General features: G+C 36.6%; 1 protein-coding gene across 5 annotated transcripts in view; it reads left to right on the top strand.

Moving 5' to 3' along the window:
- The window catches only part of GOLGA4 (golgin A4), a 121305-nt gene that overhangs the window by 12576 nt on the left and 91118 nt on the right, over positions 1 to 17611 (top strand). For all 5 annotated transcript variants that reach the window (XM_088026743.1, XM_028107079.2, XM_088026741.1 and 2 more), the window contains exon 2: positions 4614 to 4703. In XM_088026743.1, the coding sequence (XP_087882869.1) occupies positions 4614 to 4703 (90 nt within the window). The remainder of the gene's footprint in view (positions 1 to 4613; positions 4704 to 17611) is intronic.

Genomic DNA, 17611 nt, shown 5'->3' with positions numbered 1-17611 from the left:
TATAATTTCAGATAGATATCTGCATCTCTACCAATGTCTATATTTATATCTATATTTTTCTAAATCTATCTAATAATTCAGCTATCTTAATTCTTTCCATGAATACTCCCAGATAGTAGAGCCCCTAATGAGTAAACTTTGGTTAACATAGTTTTGACTCTAATGTAGAACTTTTCAGTAATATGAATATCCAAAATTTGTGTTTTTGTTATCTTTAGGTTGTGTTGTTCAGCCTAGGATTAGTGCTTTTTAATTTTTATTTTTTAAGATAACTAAAATATAGTAGATATATCTGATGTAGTCTAGATTTACGAGTTAGTGGCTGTGTTTATTTACACTGTTCTTCCAAGGACATGGTATGGTGAAAGCATTTAAGAGGGTTGTGGAATCTTTTAGTGGGTTGAGATCAGCTTTTTTTTTTTTTTTTTTTTTTTTAAGTAAACCCTACACCATGCGTGGGGCTTGAACTCAACCCTGGGATCAAGCTAGCCAGGCACCCCCTAGCTTTTTTTTTTTTTTTGTAGTGAAAGAATTAACTGGGTCAGGAAATATGACACTTTCTGTCATAAAGATTAAGGTTCTGTAAAACTTTTGTCTTAGAGGTATCTGTATGTAAAATGCTTTGTGTTGTCTGTTTACATCATGGGTCCCAGTAGAAAAAAAAATCTGAGAAACAGTGATTTAAGAATACCAGGGAAGGGCCTCTGGGTGGCTCAGTTGGTTAAGTGACTGCTTTCCGCTCAGGTCATAGTCCTGGAGTCCCTCATTGGGCTCCTGGCTCAGCGGGGAGCCTGCTTCTCCCTCTGACCCTCTCCCTTCTCATGCTGTTTCTCTCTCTCTCTCAAATAAATAAATAAAATCTTTAATGAATACCAGGGAAGTGGATGAGGGAATTGGAAGACCTGTGTCCTAACCCATAACACAGATCTTGTATGCAACGTGAGCAAGCGACATAAGCATTCTGACCATATTTTCTCATCAGAGATGAGAAATTGGGGATGATAATATCAGTCCTTCTTATCTTTCAGATTGGTTGTGAGGATCAAAACAAAAAGTATTTAAAAACATTTATTGGGGCACCTAGCTGATTCAGTTGGTAGAGTATGCAACTCTTGATCTCAGGGTTGTGAGTTCAAGCCCCACATTGGGTGTGGAGCCAATCAATCAATCAGTCAAATATATTTGTAATTTTAGAGCACTTATTTATTGAACAGGGCCTTCTAAATTGCTTTGTTGGATGTTGCATTAGCCTTGAAGGGTAGATGTAGTCTCTGTACCATGGGGTTGAGAGACAAGTACTCCTAGTATGGTAGTAGTGTGCACAGGGTGCCGTGGCTGCACACAGGAAAGCATTTTTGAGAGAGGGTGACATCTGAACAGAGTCTTGATGGACAATGAAAAGTCATGGTATAGGGACAAGCCACTCAAGGCTTATTATTCCCAAAGTTGATTGTATACATTTTCTAATGTTGCATAACAAATTACTACAATCTTAGTGTCTAATAACCCAATTGTTACTTCATAGTCTGTAGGTCAGAAGTCTGGCATGGGCGATGGTTTCTCTGCACAGAGTTACACAAGGTGTCATCCAGACTATGTTCTTTTTTTTTTTTAAAGATGTATTTATTTGAGAGAGAGGGCATGAATGGAGAGGGGGTAGGGCAGAGGGAGAGGGAGAAGCAGACTTCCCGAAGAGCAGGGAGCCCGATACGGGGCTCAATCCCAGGACCCTGAGATCATGACCTGAGCAGAAGGCAGACACCAACCTGACACAGCCACCCATGTGCCCCCAGACTATGTTCTTATCTGGAGCTTAGGGTTTTCTTCTGTGCTCATGTGGCTGTAGTAGAATTTAGTCCCCTGTGGTTATAGGACTGAGGTCCTTATTTCTTCCTGGCTGTTGAAGAGGGCCATTCAGCTCCTGAGGCCACCTGCAGTTCCTTGTCACTTGGCCCTGATAGGCATTTTGTTTTCTTTCAGGACAGCAGGGGTGCATTTCTCTGCCTTCTGCCTCTGCCTTTGCACTCAGGACTCTTATTTGAAGGGCTTTTGTGATTAGGCTAGACCCATCCAGGTAATCTTTTGATTGACTCAAAGACTACTGATTAGAAACCTTAAATATGCCTGTAGAAATCCCTTTTACTATGTATACAGTGTGAGATAGTCAAGGGAGTGAGCTCATCATATTCACAGGGTGAGGGTCGTTTGGGGTCATCTTAGAACTCTACCTACCACAGTGACTAAAATGGTTTTCCCTATACTGAAATAGAGGCCAATGGTTAGTTAATAATCCATTGGTGGGCAATAAAGATATTAATTGTGACAAATAGCTTAGAAACCAGTCCAGATTTCTCATGGCTATGAGAATTAATTAGACCAAGTGTAGTTTGGAGGAATCTAAATCCCTTTATATTTTGAAGTGAGGATAGCCCATTAAAGATCCAGGACCTTCCGATAAATGGTCAAGTACAATTAGTTTTTTATGCATGTTTTGTATTTTACAATCATACGTAACATATGTGATCCTTACTCTTGCAACTCCAGGGTAAGACCTACCAGCCATCAGGCCAAGCCTGCAGGTGGTACTACTTTTCTGAATACAGTGTGTTTTATGACCTACCTATTGCACACTCCAACATTTGATTTTGCTAGTTAATCCAGAGCTGATGAGGTTCTCAGTTACTGATTAGGCTCACATGAAGCCAAAGTATAAAGATCTTAAATATTTACATTGGGGGTATACTTTTTGAGTGATTGGATGGTCACTGTCTAAAAGTAGCCCTTTCCTGGTATCTGGAAAGCTGAATCAATAATTCCTCTGCACAACTGCATAAAGCTCTGTTTCCATTGCTCACCAGATGATGAACTTCAAATTTGTGTGTCTATTTTCTCACATCCCTCACTTATGACTCAGAGTCTCATGTGGGTATATTCATTGTTGGAGCTCAGGTCACCTGCCCTAGATGAAAGGGAGACTGAGTAAGTTTTCTGAGTTCTAGCTTACGGAGTTACAAGAGCTGTTTAGAAAAAAAAAGTTGTTAAATTTTTGTCATTATTTTGTTGATATTTTCCCCCCTCCTCCCAATTAAACTGTTCCTTTTGATTTCTGGTTTTGACAAAAGTCTCTTTTCTATTCAGTGATTATAGAAATAAACTCTCATATCTTCTTTTATATTTCAATTTTTAAAAATCATGAGTTAAATAGGTAATAGGGATTAAGGAGTACACTTGTGATGAGTACCGGGTGTTGTATACCTGAAACTAATATTACACTGTATGTTCACTAACTGGAATTTAAATGAAAACTTAAAAAAATTCAATCTTTAATATAGCTTAAGTATGAAGTAAGCATCTGATTGGTGTCTCTCCCCCCATATGGATGGCATTTGTCCCAATACCATTTATGGGACATCTGTCTTAATTTGAAATGTTGCACTTATTGTGAAGTAAATATGTATATGTGTGTATGTATGTATGTGTGTGTATGTGTGTACACTATTCCTAGTGACCTCTCTGTTCCAGCCTACCCACAGCAGTATGTGCCCACTCAACAGATCAGGGTTCCATTGGTTCATTCATTCACTCATTTATTTAACAAATATTTATTAAATGCCTTTTATTGATGTAGTGCTTTGCAGACTACAAAAGGGTAAGACATCAGGGCTTATTTCTATGTGTAGATGAGTTCAGATCTGTTTTGTTATCCATGAGGGAGGGTCTTAAAGTTTTGGCTTTATACTTTTAGGATTTTTTTAGTTCATATTAGAGTAGTAGATTTCAACCTTCTAGTTTAAATTTTGGGCCTTTTCTCCTGAGGATTTTTGTACTGAAAATGATAGGAGTCAGGCTCTCCTTTGCAGAACTAAATAGATTGGCATCTTAGGATCTAGCTGTGGTGTGCAAGGTAGACTTAAAGCAAGGCCCTTGACTAGAGAGATGTTTACTTGTGCATTACATAGTATTGAATATTAGAGCTGGAAGGCGCTTTATTTTTTTATTTTTTTAAAGATTTTATTTATTCATTTGCGAGAGACAGAGACACAGAGCACAAGCAGGGGGAGAGGCAGAGGGAGAAGCAGACTCCCTGCTGAGCTGGGAGCTCAATCCCAGGACCTGGAAATCATGACCTGAGCTGAAGGCAGACGCTTAATCATCTGAGCCACCCGGGCGTCCCTGGAAGGCACTTTAAAGATTGAATTGACAACCTTATTTTTTTCATGAACTTTTAATTTTGGAATAATTTTGATTTTAGGGAAGTTGCCAAAATCGTACAGAGAGTTTTCATATACTCCTCAGCTGGTTTCACTTTCCCCTAATGTTATCATCTTATGTTAACAGCACAACCTTATTTTATATATGAGGACACATAGCCCTCAAAAAGTTAGTTTAGCTAAGGTTACAGTTCTGGTTGGTGGTAGAGTCAGACCCAAGGACCCAGTAGGCAGCCTAGGTCTTCTAGTTGATTGTTTTCAGTATTGTTTTCTTTTTCGTGTGTTTGTTTTTTCCTTTCTTTCATGGGGTTCTTTGGGCATGAACTGAGAGAAAGACTACACAATACACAGTCCACTAGCCAATGTAGTTTTTGTAATTTATGCAATAATTTTTTAATCTAGGCTCCCTCCAATTCTTCAACACCAACAAGAACCAGGAGCAGGACATCTTCATTTACAGAGCAACTTGATGAAGGTACACCCAATAGAGAGGTAAGTTTGGAATTTCTTCTTTAATAAACCTCTTACAAGAAGCTTACTAATCTAGAATGCAGGCTACTGTTGATAACAAAATGGAAAATTATTTTGACAGGTCAATTTTTAATTGTTGGGTATTTTTATTAATAACATAACATTATTGTTTCTTTGTAAATAGTAATGCTTTTGTAAAGTATGTTTTCTTTGAGAATTTTAATTTGAGAGGACAATATACTCTGCCTTTAATGGTTGAGGTTTATAATAATTTGATAATAATTTGTTTAACATAGCATCAAATAGAAAAAAGTTCTATATTTTCAAGCTATTGATTGGAATCTGTGAACCTAACTGATTTTGTGTGACTTGCAGCTAGCCCCATAGCTCAGATTAGATTATTTTCAACTTCTTTTTCTTGTGGTGAACTGCCACACAGGTTCAGAAGAGAGTAAAACAGAAATGCACAAATCAATGAATTATGAAGGAAACCACTGAGGTTCCAAAAGGAACCCTGCCAGCATTATAGCGCTGCCTTCTCCCCCCCAGAAGATTACTATCATCCTGACCTTTTGGTACTTGTTTCTTTCCTTGTCTTTATAGTACCACTTAAGTATGCTTTCTGTTGTGAACATTATAAACATTTGGGTTGTTTACAGTTTGGGGTTATTATAAATTATGCTCCTGTGAACATCATTGTACATTTCCTTTGGTACACATGTACCTGCATTTCTTTTGCTTTGTACCTAGGAGTGGAACACTGAATCAAAAGGTATATAGAGTTTTAACACTTTAGAAGATAATGCCCACTGTTTTTCAGAATAGTTGTAGAACTTTACTTTTCTACCAGGAGTTTCTAAAAGTTGCTGGTGCTCTTATTCTTGCTAGTCTTTTTAATTTCAGCCATTCTCATGGATGTCTGGTGTTCTCTTATTGTAGTTTTAATTTGCATTTCTCTGATGACTAATAAGATTGTGCACTTTTTATCTCTGTATTGGCCATTTGATGTCTTTTTTTGTGAAGTGCTTGTTTATGTATCTTGCTCATTTTTCTCTTGTCTTTTATTGATTTGTAGTTCTTTTTTATGTAGTATGGATAGGAGTTTTTTTAATTAAGGTATAATTGACATATAACATTAATTTCATGTGTACAATATAGTGATTTGATATTTTAATACACTGAAATGATCACCACAATAAGTCTAGTTACCATCCATCACCATACATAGTCACATATTTTTTTCCTTGTAATGAGTTTCTTTTTCTGTATCTTGATGTTTCTTCTTCTTCTTCTTTTTTTGTTTCAAGTTTTTATTTAAATTCTAGTTAACATATACAGATAGGAGTTTTTTATTGGCTATATGCCTAGCAGATATCTTCTTCTGGCCTGTGGCTTGCCCTTTTCTCTTAATGGTGTCCTTAGATGAACTGAAATTCTTAGTTTTAATCTATTACAATTTATTAATATTTTATTTTCTGGCTAGTGTTTTTGTTTCTTATTACAGAATTCTTTTCTTACTCTGAGAGTATTTTCCTGTTTTACTTTTCAAAAATCATTTTTTTTAAGAAGTATAGTGTACAACATAGTGATTTGACAAGTCTATAAGTTACATTGTGCTCACCAAAAGTGTGGCTGCCATCTGTCACCATACAGTGCTATTACAATATCTTTGACTGTATTCTCTATGCTGTACTTTTTATTCCTGTGACTTAATCATTCCATAACGGGATGCCTGTACCTCTTGCTCTCCTTCACCCATTTTGCCCATCCTCCCATATCCTGTTTCACTTTTCACATTTGGATCTACATTCCATTTGGAAATGATTTTTTTCAGCATGGTGTGAGGTAGGGATCAAGTCTGTGTGTCTCCCTCCCACCCCCCACCCGCCCATTCTTTCCACATTGCTCTACTGTGCTACCTTTTTTCCACTTGTCCCATTCTTTCCACATTGCTCTACTGTGCTACCTTTTTTCAGAAATTAAGTATCTATATTTGAGTAGATTTGTTTCTGAGCTCTCTATTCTGTTCCCTTGTTTGCTTTGTCTGTCTTTGATCTGATACCACACTGTCTTAATAACAGTAGTTTTATATTAAATCTTGTCTTCTGTAGAGCAGGTCTTTGCTGTCTTGGTCAGTGTGGGCTGCTTTAACAAAATTCCATACGCTAGTAGCTTAAACAACAGACATTTGTTTCTCACAGTTCTGGAGGCTGGGCAGTCCAGGATCAAGGTGCCAGCAGACTGGCTGTCTGGCGAGGGCTCTCTTAACTGATTTGCAGGTAGCTATCTTCTCATTATGTCCTAGCATGGCCCTTCTTGGTACAGACACCTAGGAAGAAAGGGATGGGTGGGAGTAGGGGAAAGGCAGTTCTGTCTCTTTCTCTTTTTATAAGGATACTAATCCCATCATGAAGGCCCTATCCGCTTGACCTTCTCTAGTCAATTACCTCCCAAGGGCTCTGCCTCCAAATAACATCACATTGAGGGCCTAGGGCTTCAATATGTGAATTTGGGGAGACACATTCAGTCCATAGCACTCCTACCTTGTTCTTCTTGAGTGTCTTAGCTATTCTTATTCCTTTCCATATAAATTTTAGAATTAGATTTTCACATCTCAGAAAAACAAACTCACAACGAAATGAAACACAATGACAACAACAAAACAAACCTGTGGAGATTTTGATTGGGATTGTATTGATTCTATAGATTAGTTTGGAGAGAGTCTCAGTATTATAAATCAAATTTTATAACCTTTTCAGTATTATAAGCAGTACTGTACTGAGCATTGTACATAAACATTTATAATGCTATTCTTCTGCAAGATAGAATCCTAGGAATGGGATTGCTGGGTTATAGGATGGATTTCAAATTTAAAAATTTGAGCGGTATTTCCAGGTTGTTTTGATGAAAGTTATTTTTTAATTTTTTCTAAGGTTACTTTAACACAAAATTTTAAAACTTTATAGTAGATGTTGATAGCAAAATAAACACTTATCGTATAGTTTTTTTTTTTAAAGATTTTATTTATTTATTTGAGAGAGAGAGAATGAGAGAGAGAGAGCACATGGGGGGGGGGTCAGAGGGTGAAGCCGACTCCCTGGGAGTCCTATGCGGGACTCATCCAGGCACTCCAGGATCATGACCTGAGCCGAAGGCAGTCGCTTAACCAACTTAGGCACCCAGGTGCCCTAGTATAGTTTTTGCATTCAAAGTTAATGGCATATTATACTATGTCCTTGGTGCATAGATTTAAATGATCTGACAAAGTTGTTTAAAGTATGAAGTATGTGCATACTTTCTTTGGGATCTTATTTTCTTGTGTATCACTTGCAGTATTACATCTCTTTGTGATTTCAAATTTAATGCTGTTGAACTTAGTTTATACATGTAACCAATTTGAATGAAAGCTGCAGTACTGAGTAGAACCATTTTGGCAATCAGTGTTGATAGCATCATTACTATACTCAGTATATTGGTTGATTTTATAGTATATTGGTTTACACACAATACAGTTGAAACCCTGAAAATAACTTGTTGATTGCTACTATTGCTTTTTAATTTTTTTTAATTTTTATATATTTTTAAAGCTTTTTTGTGTAAGCAATCTCTACACCCACATGGGGCTCAAACTCACGATCCTCAGTCACATGTTCTTCTGACTGAGCCAACCAGGCACCCCTACTATTACTTTTTAAAAAATATTTATTTTATCTAGGATGCTCTAAAACTTTTTAATTGAATATATCTTTACAAAATAATCCTTTTTGAAAGGGATGATTTGAATATCCTTTTACAATAGGCTAAGTGAGCTAAAGGTTATTTTTTGTTTTTTCCCAAATTCCCAAATTTCAATCCTAAAGATCCTGTACTTCATAGGTTTAACTAAAGAAGTGGTTTCTGATTCAAAGAGCAGCATCATCCCTTCATCTCCTTGCTTTTAAAGTGTTTCCTAACAACTCTAAAAGCTATTTTTGACCAATGTAATTGGTCAGTTCAATTTATTTTACAAAATTAAAGGACTTCCTAATTTCATAATCAAGTTATTGATTAAATGGGCATTACATAAGAATTACCTTTTTATTCATCCTCCCACTCCCTGGGTTTTTGATTTTGTTAAATCTCTGAGATAGAAGATCCCAACTTTCTGTTTTTAAATGTTATAATGTTCCTTTTTAGTAAAATGTGGAAGTTTAACTCAAAATATAAATATTTGTCCACCTCTCCAGTAAATACAGTAGTCTTTGTTATCCAGAATGCTTCAGAAGTAGATAGTTTCATTAAATAATTTCCTGGATAATTAAAGTTTTTATATACCTCCTAATATGTCTATTTTACTGTGTTAATAAATACTATATGTAAATCTAAATAAGTCTGTCTTTGGTTGCAGGCTTCCTTATAAGGATATAAAAAATCATCTATATGATTCAGACATTGAAGGCAAAGGAGAACAGACTGAGATTGTGCTGACACTAAGGTCTACAGGGCTCTGGCATTCTCTCATCCTGTGCACATGCACGTTGACCATCCGCTTTCTTCCGGTGATCTGGGCATAGCCTTGTTATCTTCAGCATAGAGCTTCCTTCTTCCCCTTTTGTTGCTTGAGATGAATCTTTTTTGCCTCTCTAGAGCTGGATGCTTTAGAGTAGTAGAGAGTGTAGGATCATGTGAAAAGCTGACTAGGCAGATGAGGCTACCATAGCCTCCTGCGCTCTGTTCCACTCTGATGATGTTTTTTAATTGAGATTAAATTCCTATAACATAACATTTACAATTTCAAAGTGGCATTTCATATATTCACAGTGTTGTACATTCATCGCATCTCTCTAGTTCCATGACATTTTCATTATTCCAAAAAGAAACCCCATACTCATTAAGCAGTTACTCCCCCATGCTCCCTCTCCCCCAGCCCCAGGTGACTGCTAATCTGTTTACTGTCATTATGGATCCATTTATTCTGGATATTTTGTATAAATGGAACCATACAATTTGTAACCTTTGGTGTCTGACTCTTTTAGCATGATGTTTTGAAGGTTTATCTATGTTGTAGCATGTTTCATACTTCATTCCTTTTTGTGGCCGAATCTAATGATTTTTCTAAGAGCGTGAAGGTCTGTTTATGTAATTTGTTTGAAGTAAGACCTGGTGTAGACTACTGAGAAGAGGATAGTGTTTGGAGTCATCTGGATCAGCCTGGATTAACATCCAGGCTTTGTCACTTGCTGGCTGAAGGACCTTTGAAAGTTAACTTTCCAGTAACTCAGATTTTCTCTTTGTAAAATGGAAATAATAATACTTGTTTTGTGGGGGTTTACCAGCATGTAAGTCTCCTAGCATGGTGCTTTGCATGTACTAGGTGCTCGTTAAGTTTTAAGTAGTTTCTGGGGGCAGCCATGGAAGATGGGAAGGTCTGCTCAGCTTACTTTGCTTAGGTCCCTGCCTGAAGGGATGGAAACAGAGGGACCATTATGTAGACTAAGGTCCTAGGGATGTTATCTCTCTGTCTCTTTACTTGCTGAACTTTTGAAGGAAGGATTGATATCTTTACTTACCCTGCTCTCTAATTTGCTGTCTTTTGGACACACTTCCTCATAGTTTAGGCATGTCCGTTCTTATCCTTATCCTAGGGACTCGTCTAGCCAACATTTTCATATTGTTTTATTTTTTTGAAGATTTTATTTATTTATTTGACAGAGAGAGAGAGACACCGAGAGAGGGAACACAAGCAGGGGGAGTGGGAGAGGGAGAAGCAGGCTTCCTGTAGAGCAGGGAGCCTTATGTGGGGCTCGATCCCAGGACCCTGGGATCATAACCTGAGCTGAAGGCAGACACTTAACAACTAAGCCACCCAGGTGCCCCTTCATATTATTTTAAAATTAAATTCCAGAAATCAGTTTATTTTCTTAGGATCCTTTTTTTGTTTGTTTGTTTGTTTTGCTAAAAAAATGATGCATAGAAATAAATAGCTCTGGTTAATTGATTGATGGATTCCATTTTGTTTAGTAGATGTGTGTTCATAAATACCATATGCTTTTTTGCTTCCCTACATGCAGAGAGACAGCCTGGAATGGTGGAAGGATCACAGGATATCATCCCTTACTTGCTGTGTGACTTTGGACAAAACTGCTTTTAACTTCTTAGAGTCTCAGCTTTCTCATCTTTAGAATTGTGTTATAATGAATATCTCCTCTCATAGGGTTCTTGTGAGGAGCAAGTGAATTTAGAAGTATGAAAATACTCATGATTTTTGAATCACATACAAAAGATTATTATGATACAGAAACGAAAAGGCTTTTTCTGTACCTGTCAGCTCTTGGATAGCACAGACACTAAATTTTTAATTGTGACATTACAAGGGAAGAAATAATGAAGCGTCGGCCTGCTTTGGATTGGAATGCTTTCCCAAATGTTGAGAAAGATGTCACTTTTTCTTCTTCCTCCTCCCCCCCGCCTTTTTTAAATTCTGTTTTCAAACAATCTTTATACCCAACATGGGGCTTGAACTCATAACCCTGAGATCAGGAGTTGCACGCTCCACTGACTGAGCCAGCCAGGTGCCCCTCTTTTTTATTCTTCTTGATCTGAGACATCTTTCAGAAATAAAATACTGCTTCTCTAGTTGTCTTTGCCATTCCAAGTCAGTTTGTACTATTCTATGACACTCTCAGCTTTTGATAATTCTTAAGCACATTTTATAAATTTATTCTATTTCAGGGCTACAGGCATTGTTCTTTAGGAGTTACTGAGAAGTATCTTGAAAGTAATGGGCGAGAAACATTTCTTCTTAAGTCTGGAATGGATTTTGCCCCTAAATAGATTGACTTTCAAAGCTGATATGCTTTTACTTTGTTAGACATTAGATTGGAAGTTACCTGTCCCTACCCTCTGTCAGTTAGTGCAAGTCTTTTATCCCTGTCAAGTTGCCTTAGTATCTATTCAGTTCTCATAGTTTTTTCTTTTGCTCTAATGATAGGATATGAGTTATATTAATAGGCTTCCTAATATTAAGCTAATTGTTCATTCCTTAAATCAACTCAACTGATCAGATTGCATTATTAATATCTTGCTGTACTCACTTTGGTAGTTACTTTATATACATGTCTCCCAACTCTATTTGTAAGGAGAGTGGCTTGTACTTTTCTTTTTGTGTTGTCTTTATCAGTTTTTATTAGTTGGGAAGCTTTTTATCTTCTTCCCCTCTCTTTTTTCCCTCTCCCCCTCCATTTATTTAGATCTTCTTTAATTTTTTTCAAAAAAAAAAGTATGCTTTTCAGAATATAAGGTCTGTACTACTTCTGTTAAATTTATTTTCAAGTATTTTATTCTGGATGTTACTGTAAACGGGATTGTTTTCTTAATTTCATTTTTGGTTTTCTCATTGTCACTCTGTAGAAATAAAATTGATTTTTGTCCATTGATCTTGTATCCTGCAACCTTGCAGAACTCATTTATTAGGTTCTAATAGTTATTTAGTAGATTACTTAGTATTTTCTAGGTACAAGATCCTGTTATCTGCAAACAGAGGTAGTTTTATATCTTCCTTTAATCTGGTTGCCTTTTATAACATTTTCTTCCTAGTTGCTCTGTCTAGGACCTTTAGTACAGTGTTGAACAGAAGTGTGAAAGCAGACGTACCTCTCTCATTCCTGATCTTGGGGGGAAGGTATTCAGTCTTTTTGTCTTTAAGTATGATGTTATCTGTTGGAGTTAGTAAATTGCCTTTATTATGCTGAGAAAATTCCCTTCCTTTCCTAATTTGTTGAGTATTCTTAGAAGCAGTGTTTAATTTTATCAAATGCTTTCTTTGTGTTTATTGAAATGGGCATGTGGTTTTTTTCTTTATTCTGTTGATATGGTGTATTATATTAATTGGTTTTTGGATGTTAAACTAACCTTGCATTCCTGGGGTAAATCCCACTTGTTCATGGTGTACATCTTATATTGCTGGGTTTGATTTGCTAGTATTTTATTGCGGATTTTTGTGTCTATATTCATAAGAGATGTTGGTCTGTGGTTTTCTTTTTTGTGATGTCTGGTTTTGGTATCAGGATAATATTAGCCTTATAAAATGAGTTGGGAAGTGTTCCCTCTGCTTATATTTTTTGGGAAGAGTTTGTGAAGATTAGTAGTAATTATTCAGATGTTTGGTATAATTTGCCAGTGAAGCCATCTGATCCTGGACTTTTCTTTGTGGGAAGTGTTGTTTGTTGTTGTTGTTGTTTTTTAAGATTTATTTATTTATTTGAGAGAGTGCACATGAGTGGGCATGAGCTGGGGGAGGGGCAGAGGGAGAGGAGAGAGAAAGAATCCTCAAGCAGACTCCCTGCTTGTTGAGTATGCTGAGCATTTTCAGAATTAGAATGGCGAGCTGATCTTTCTTTCTTTTTTTAAGATTTTGTTTATTTTATTTGAGAGAGAGAGAGCATGAGTGAGAGAAAGAGACAGCAGGAACAGGGGGGAGAGGGAGAGGCAAAAGCAGATTCCCCCCTGAACAAGGAGACCAGTGTGGGGCTTGATCCCAGGACCCTGAGATCATGACCTGATCTGAAGGCAGACGCTTAACCGACTGAGCCATCCAGGCACCCTGCTAGCTGATCTTTGAAGACTTATTTTTCTTAAGCAGGTGCCCTAGGACTTAGTAGAAATTCCTTGAATCCATATTGCTGCTTCCTGGTTTCCTAGCCCAATATAACTTTCTTCCCATTTTTATATACCGTTGGTCTTTTCAGTAGTGATTAGGGCAAGGGAATATTAACACCTTGTGCTGATTTGCTACTTTTTTGTTTAGAGACCTTATATATAGTAGATATATTTATATAGACAAAATGGTCTTGAATTTATTCAAAATGATTTACCCATGGTCTGTACTGAATGAATATTTTCTCATCTGCTGCTGTCGACATGCTGTAAACAATTTTATTCTTGAATCTTTGATAGAGTATATTATGACAAATACTTCTTAAAATGTACATTGTTGGAAATAAAAAGAATGAGTTTAATGTCCCCTACTAGTAAGTAGGTGTTGTAGCTGACATCTGTATATAACAGTATCTAGGAAGTTAGAAACAAGACTTATACACACTTGCTAAGGTACTAAACTTTTTAGAGACCCTCCTCTACTAGGAGATACATTAATTCATAGGAGATATGCTAATTTGTTACATACAGTGAATGCTAGTGGATGCCTTAGCGCAGTCATTAGGACTTAATTTTCTCTTTGAACTCTGGTTAAGAAGGACGAAGTAAGTCAATCAGAGAAAGACATGTATCATATGACCTCACTGATATGAGGAATTCTTAATCTCAGGAAACAAATAGGGTTGCTGGAGTGGTGGGGGGTGGGAGGGATGGGGTGGCTGGGTGATAGACACTGGGGAGGGTATGTGCTATGGTGAGTGCTGTGAATTCTGTAAGACTGTTGAATAACAGACCTGTACCTTTGAAACAAATAATACATTATAGGTTAAAAAAGAAAAGAAGAAGAAGATAGTAGGAAGGGAAAAATGAAGGGGAGGAAATCGGAGGGGGAGATGAACCATGAGAGACTATGGACTCTGAGAAACAAACTGAGTTCTAGAGGGGAGGGGGGTAGGGGGATGGGTTAGCCTGGTGATGGGTATTAAAGAGGGCACATACTGCATGGAGCACTGGGTGTTAAATGCAAATAATGAATCATAGAATACTACATCAAAAACTAATAATGCAAAAAAAAAAAAAAAAAAGAAGGACTGGGAGGGTTCTGTGCCGCCAAAGTTAGATTTAGTGCTGCAAGACAGGGGCTGAAGTGGGGCTCCCAGCCCTGGAGGAAAGAGGTTGAGAAAATCTTTCGCTAACTGTTGCCTTGAGCTCTCTGTGGCCCATTATGAGAAGCTGGTGTCCCTAGGGAGGCTTCATGACCAAGAACTGAAGCAAACTCACATTGGCTTATTGTGACTGAGTCAGTGATAACCCCTATGTTGCCATAGGGCAGGAAACTCAAACTGGAGCCTAGGGAATCAGATTGACTGGATAAGGAAAGATGAGTGCAGAAGGAAGGAGAAAGATGATACCTTCCTCAAAGTGAACCTGTAAATGAAAATTCTAAAACAAATGCTAGGAAGGCAGCCAATAAAAACAGGAATTGGAATATAAATTTATCCTAGATGAAATTCAAATAATAGTCTAGAAAAGACTTTAAAAAACAAATATCTTTAATAAGATACACGCAGTAATAATTCTCTGAAAAAGAAGATAAAATTGTGGGGGGAAAAACAGACCAAAACAAAAGTAGATTAGGTAGATAAGAAAAAGAACCAATTAGAAATCCTTGAAGTGAAAAAAAATTTGATATAAAAACATAGAATAAAATTCAGACAAGTCCCAATTCATGGGGAAAATCAGGGTATTTAAAAAGAATACAGAGTAATTCCACCAAAAACTCATAGAGATAAATATATATATGTGAGAATAAGAGACATGGAGGATAGATCAAAAGCCTTCAGCAGATATCTAATGGGAGTTTTAGGTATCTTCATAAATGTTTAGACATAATATAACTTCAATCAGTGTTAGTTCAACTGATGGCTTCACCTAAGGACCACAGAAGAGGTGAATTAAGTTCTTAATAGATTTGGATTAGAATTTGAACAGAGTTTGAGAGATATGGAGTTGAGACAGAATTTGATTGAGAATATTTGGGAACTGATGTAAGATTTTCATAGGCATAAGAAGCAAATGACAAGACAGGCGAGTGGGAAGAAAGGCTCTTTAGGTTTTGAGGTAGCTGTCAATGGAAACTAATTTTGATACACTTGGCTTTTACTTGGGCTAGGGGCAGGAGTGTAAATTGCTCTTTGGCAGCATCTTCCTTTGAAATGTTCGGTCAGCATGTTTTTCTATACTGGGTATCCGCTTTTGTGTGTTTTTTTTTTTTAAGATTTCAAATATACTCTTTACTGTGAAATTCTAAATTATTTTGTTGTGGGCCAGAGTGACTTCATTTCAAATGTTAATTTTGGAAGCCTAAGAAGAGTGAATTTGTATAGTCCTTAATTTAAAATCACATCCATTTCAAGGATGACCTTTCTGAATTGCCAGGAGAGTTCAGATTTTCAACAAGAGTAGAAACTTGGATAGGATGAGTGCCCAGAGCCAAACAGGCATCTAGTACATTTTAGTATACCACTAATACTCAACTTTTAGGACCAGATGAAGAGTTAGTGGAGGCTCTATAGTCATATCCATAACTCTACCATACTAAGATGAAAAGTGTAAGTTCTTAAGCTTGTGCAACATTTATTTTCTGATACAAGTTCTTTATATATAATATTATAATATACATTAACTGCAGTGTTAATATTTGCAAAAGATTAGTTTTTTTTAGTTTTTATTTTGAAAAAATCCTAGATCCACAGGTTTTAAAATTTTTTTAGGGAAGGCCTTTTACCCATTTTCTCCCAAAGATGTCTTGTATAACTATTGTATGCTATCAAAATGGGGGAATTGACATTGGTAAACTGTGTGACATCCACAGAGCTTATTCAGATTTTAGCAGTTTTACATTTAAAAGTTCATTTTAATTATAATTTCTTCTAAATCTAATTCATGATTATTAATATTTTGGTGTGTATAGTTTCTGAAAGAAGACTGAAGGACAGAAGAGAATACATATTATAAGAATTAGTATAAAAGAATTTATCCTTAAAACTTGTTATATGAATTTCAGTTTCGAAAGTTTCCTTTGTACATGTTGGAGAAAACTATTTTTGTTTCTAAGTACAAAATAAATGATTTAAAATTTTATGTGTTTTGTCCTCCCCATAAATTTCAATGCTGTCTTTTTGAATGCATAAAAATGGTTGGTATTTGTTATATTAAGGCTTTGTGTTCTTTACCATGTATGGTTTTTTATTGGTTTAGACTCTTACACCAAATTGGCAGACACGCGGTGTGCAGTGGTGGCTGTTGCATATATCATTTGTATGCCAGTAAGCAAGTTGGTTCAGGTTGGGCTTTGAGTTTCTAAACTGCTCAACTCCTCTCCATTGCTAACCTTCCCAGTAACTTGTTATTTCTGTGGGTGGAGAGATGGTAGCAGTTGCGGTGGGGCAAGGCCACTGTAGTGTTGTTTATGCTGCGTGGAGAGAACACTTTGCAGCATGCTCTTATTGTGATCTCTTTTTCATTATTTGTTTTATTTTTATACTTCTGCTTCTTACACTGAATGAGACAGCTACTAGCCGGGATGATAGCAGAGCCTGCTTTTCTCTCTGAGTATACTATTTTTGCTTTGGATTCCTCCAAACAGCCTAAAACACAGACTGACAGTGTGGTGAGTCCTTCCACCGCTTTCTGCATTCCCTTTGTGGGGAAGCAAAGTAATTTGATAATTCTAGAAGCAAATCTCATGCTGCTTGTCACTGTCTCTCAAAGCATCTTCAGTGCCTTGTTGCTAACCCTGCTCTAAAAAATCAGAGTGAATTGCTGAATTCTGATGGCTGGTGTGTTTTCTGGTAGTTTTTTAACAACAACAAAATAACACTGTTCTCATTAACGTGGTGAAGACTACCTTCAACTTGGTCTAAACTCTAAATTTTCTCTCTAGGGAATGTTTGCACATTAACTAAAAATGGTATGTATTACTAGAAATCTCTGTCTTACTATTGGTAGGAGGCCAAGAATATTTTGAGATGTGACTCAAATTTTAAGAAAAAAAAGCATTGTATGTAAATCCGTAATTGAACAACAGTGAGCAGGTAGGTGGATTCTACTGTAACAAATAATTGCATCTTATTTTGGGAGAATACCAGTTTTCTATATATTAAACATCTGAAAGGAAGTAATTATCTCATTATTTTTCAATTGACTGAATTCATATAATTTTGAATCTTGTGTATGATTTCACTCTGAGAAAGTAGACTGTTTTTATATGTGTCTTAAGTTCTTAATATAGG

Source organism: Eumetopias jubatus, unplaced genomic scaffold, assembly GCF_037043125.1.
Source record: "Eumetopias jubatus isolate StellerSeaLion01/CBP00866 unplaced genomic scaffold, mEumJub1_p1.0 scaffold_1, whole genome shotgun sequence".
NCBI classification, from domain to species: Eukaryota; Metazoa; Chordata; class Mammalia; order Carnivora; family Otariidae; genus Eumetopias; species Eumetopias jubatus.
This window is presented reverse-complemented; position numbering and strand designations above follow the sequence as displayed.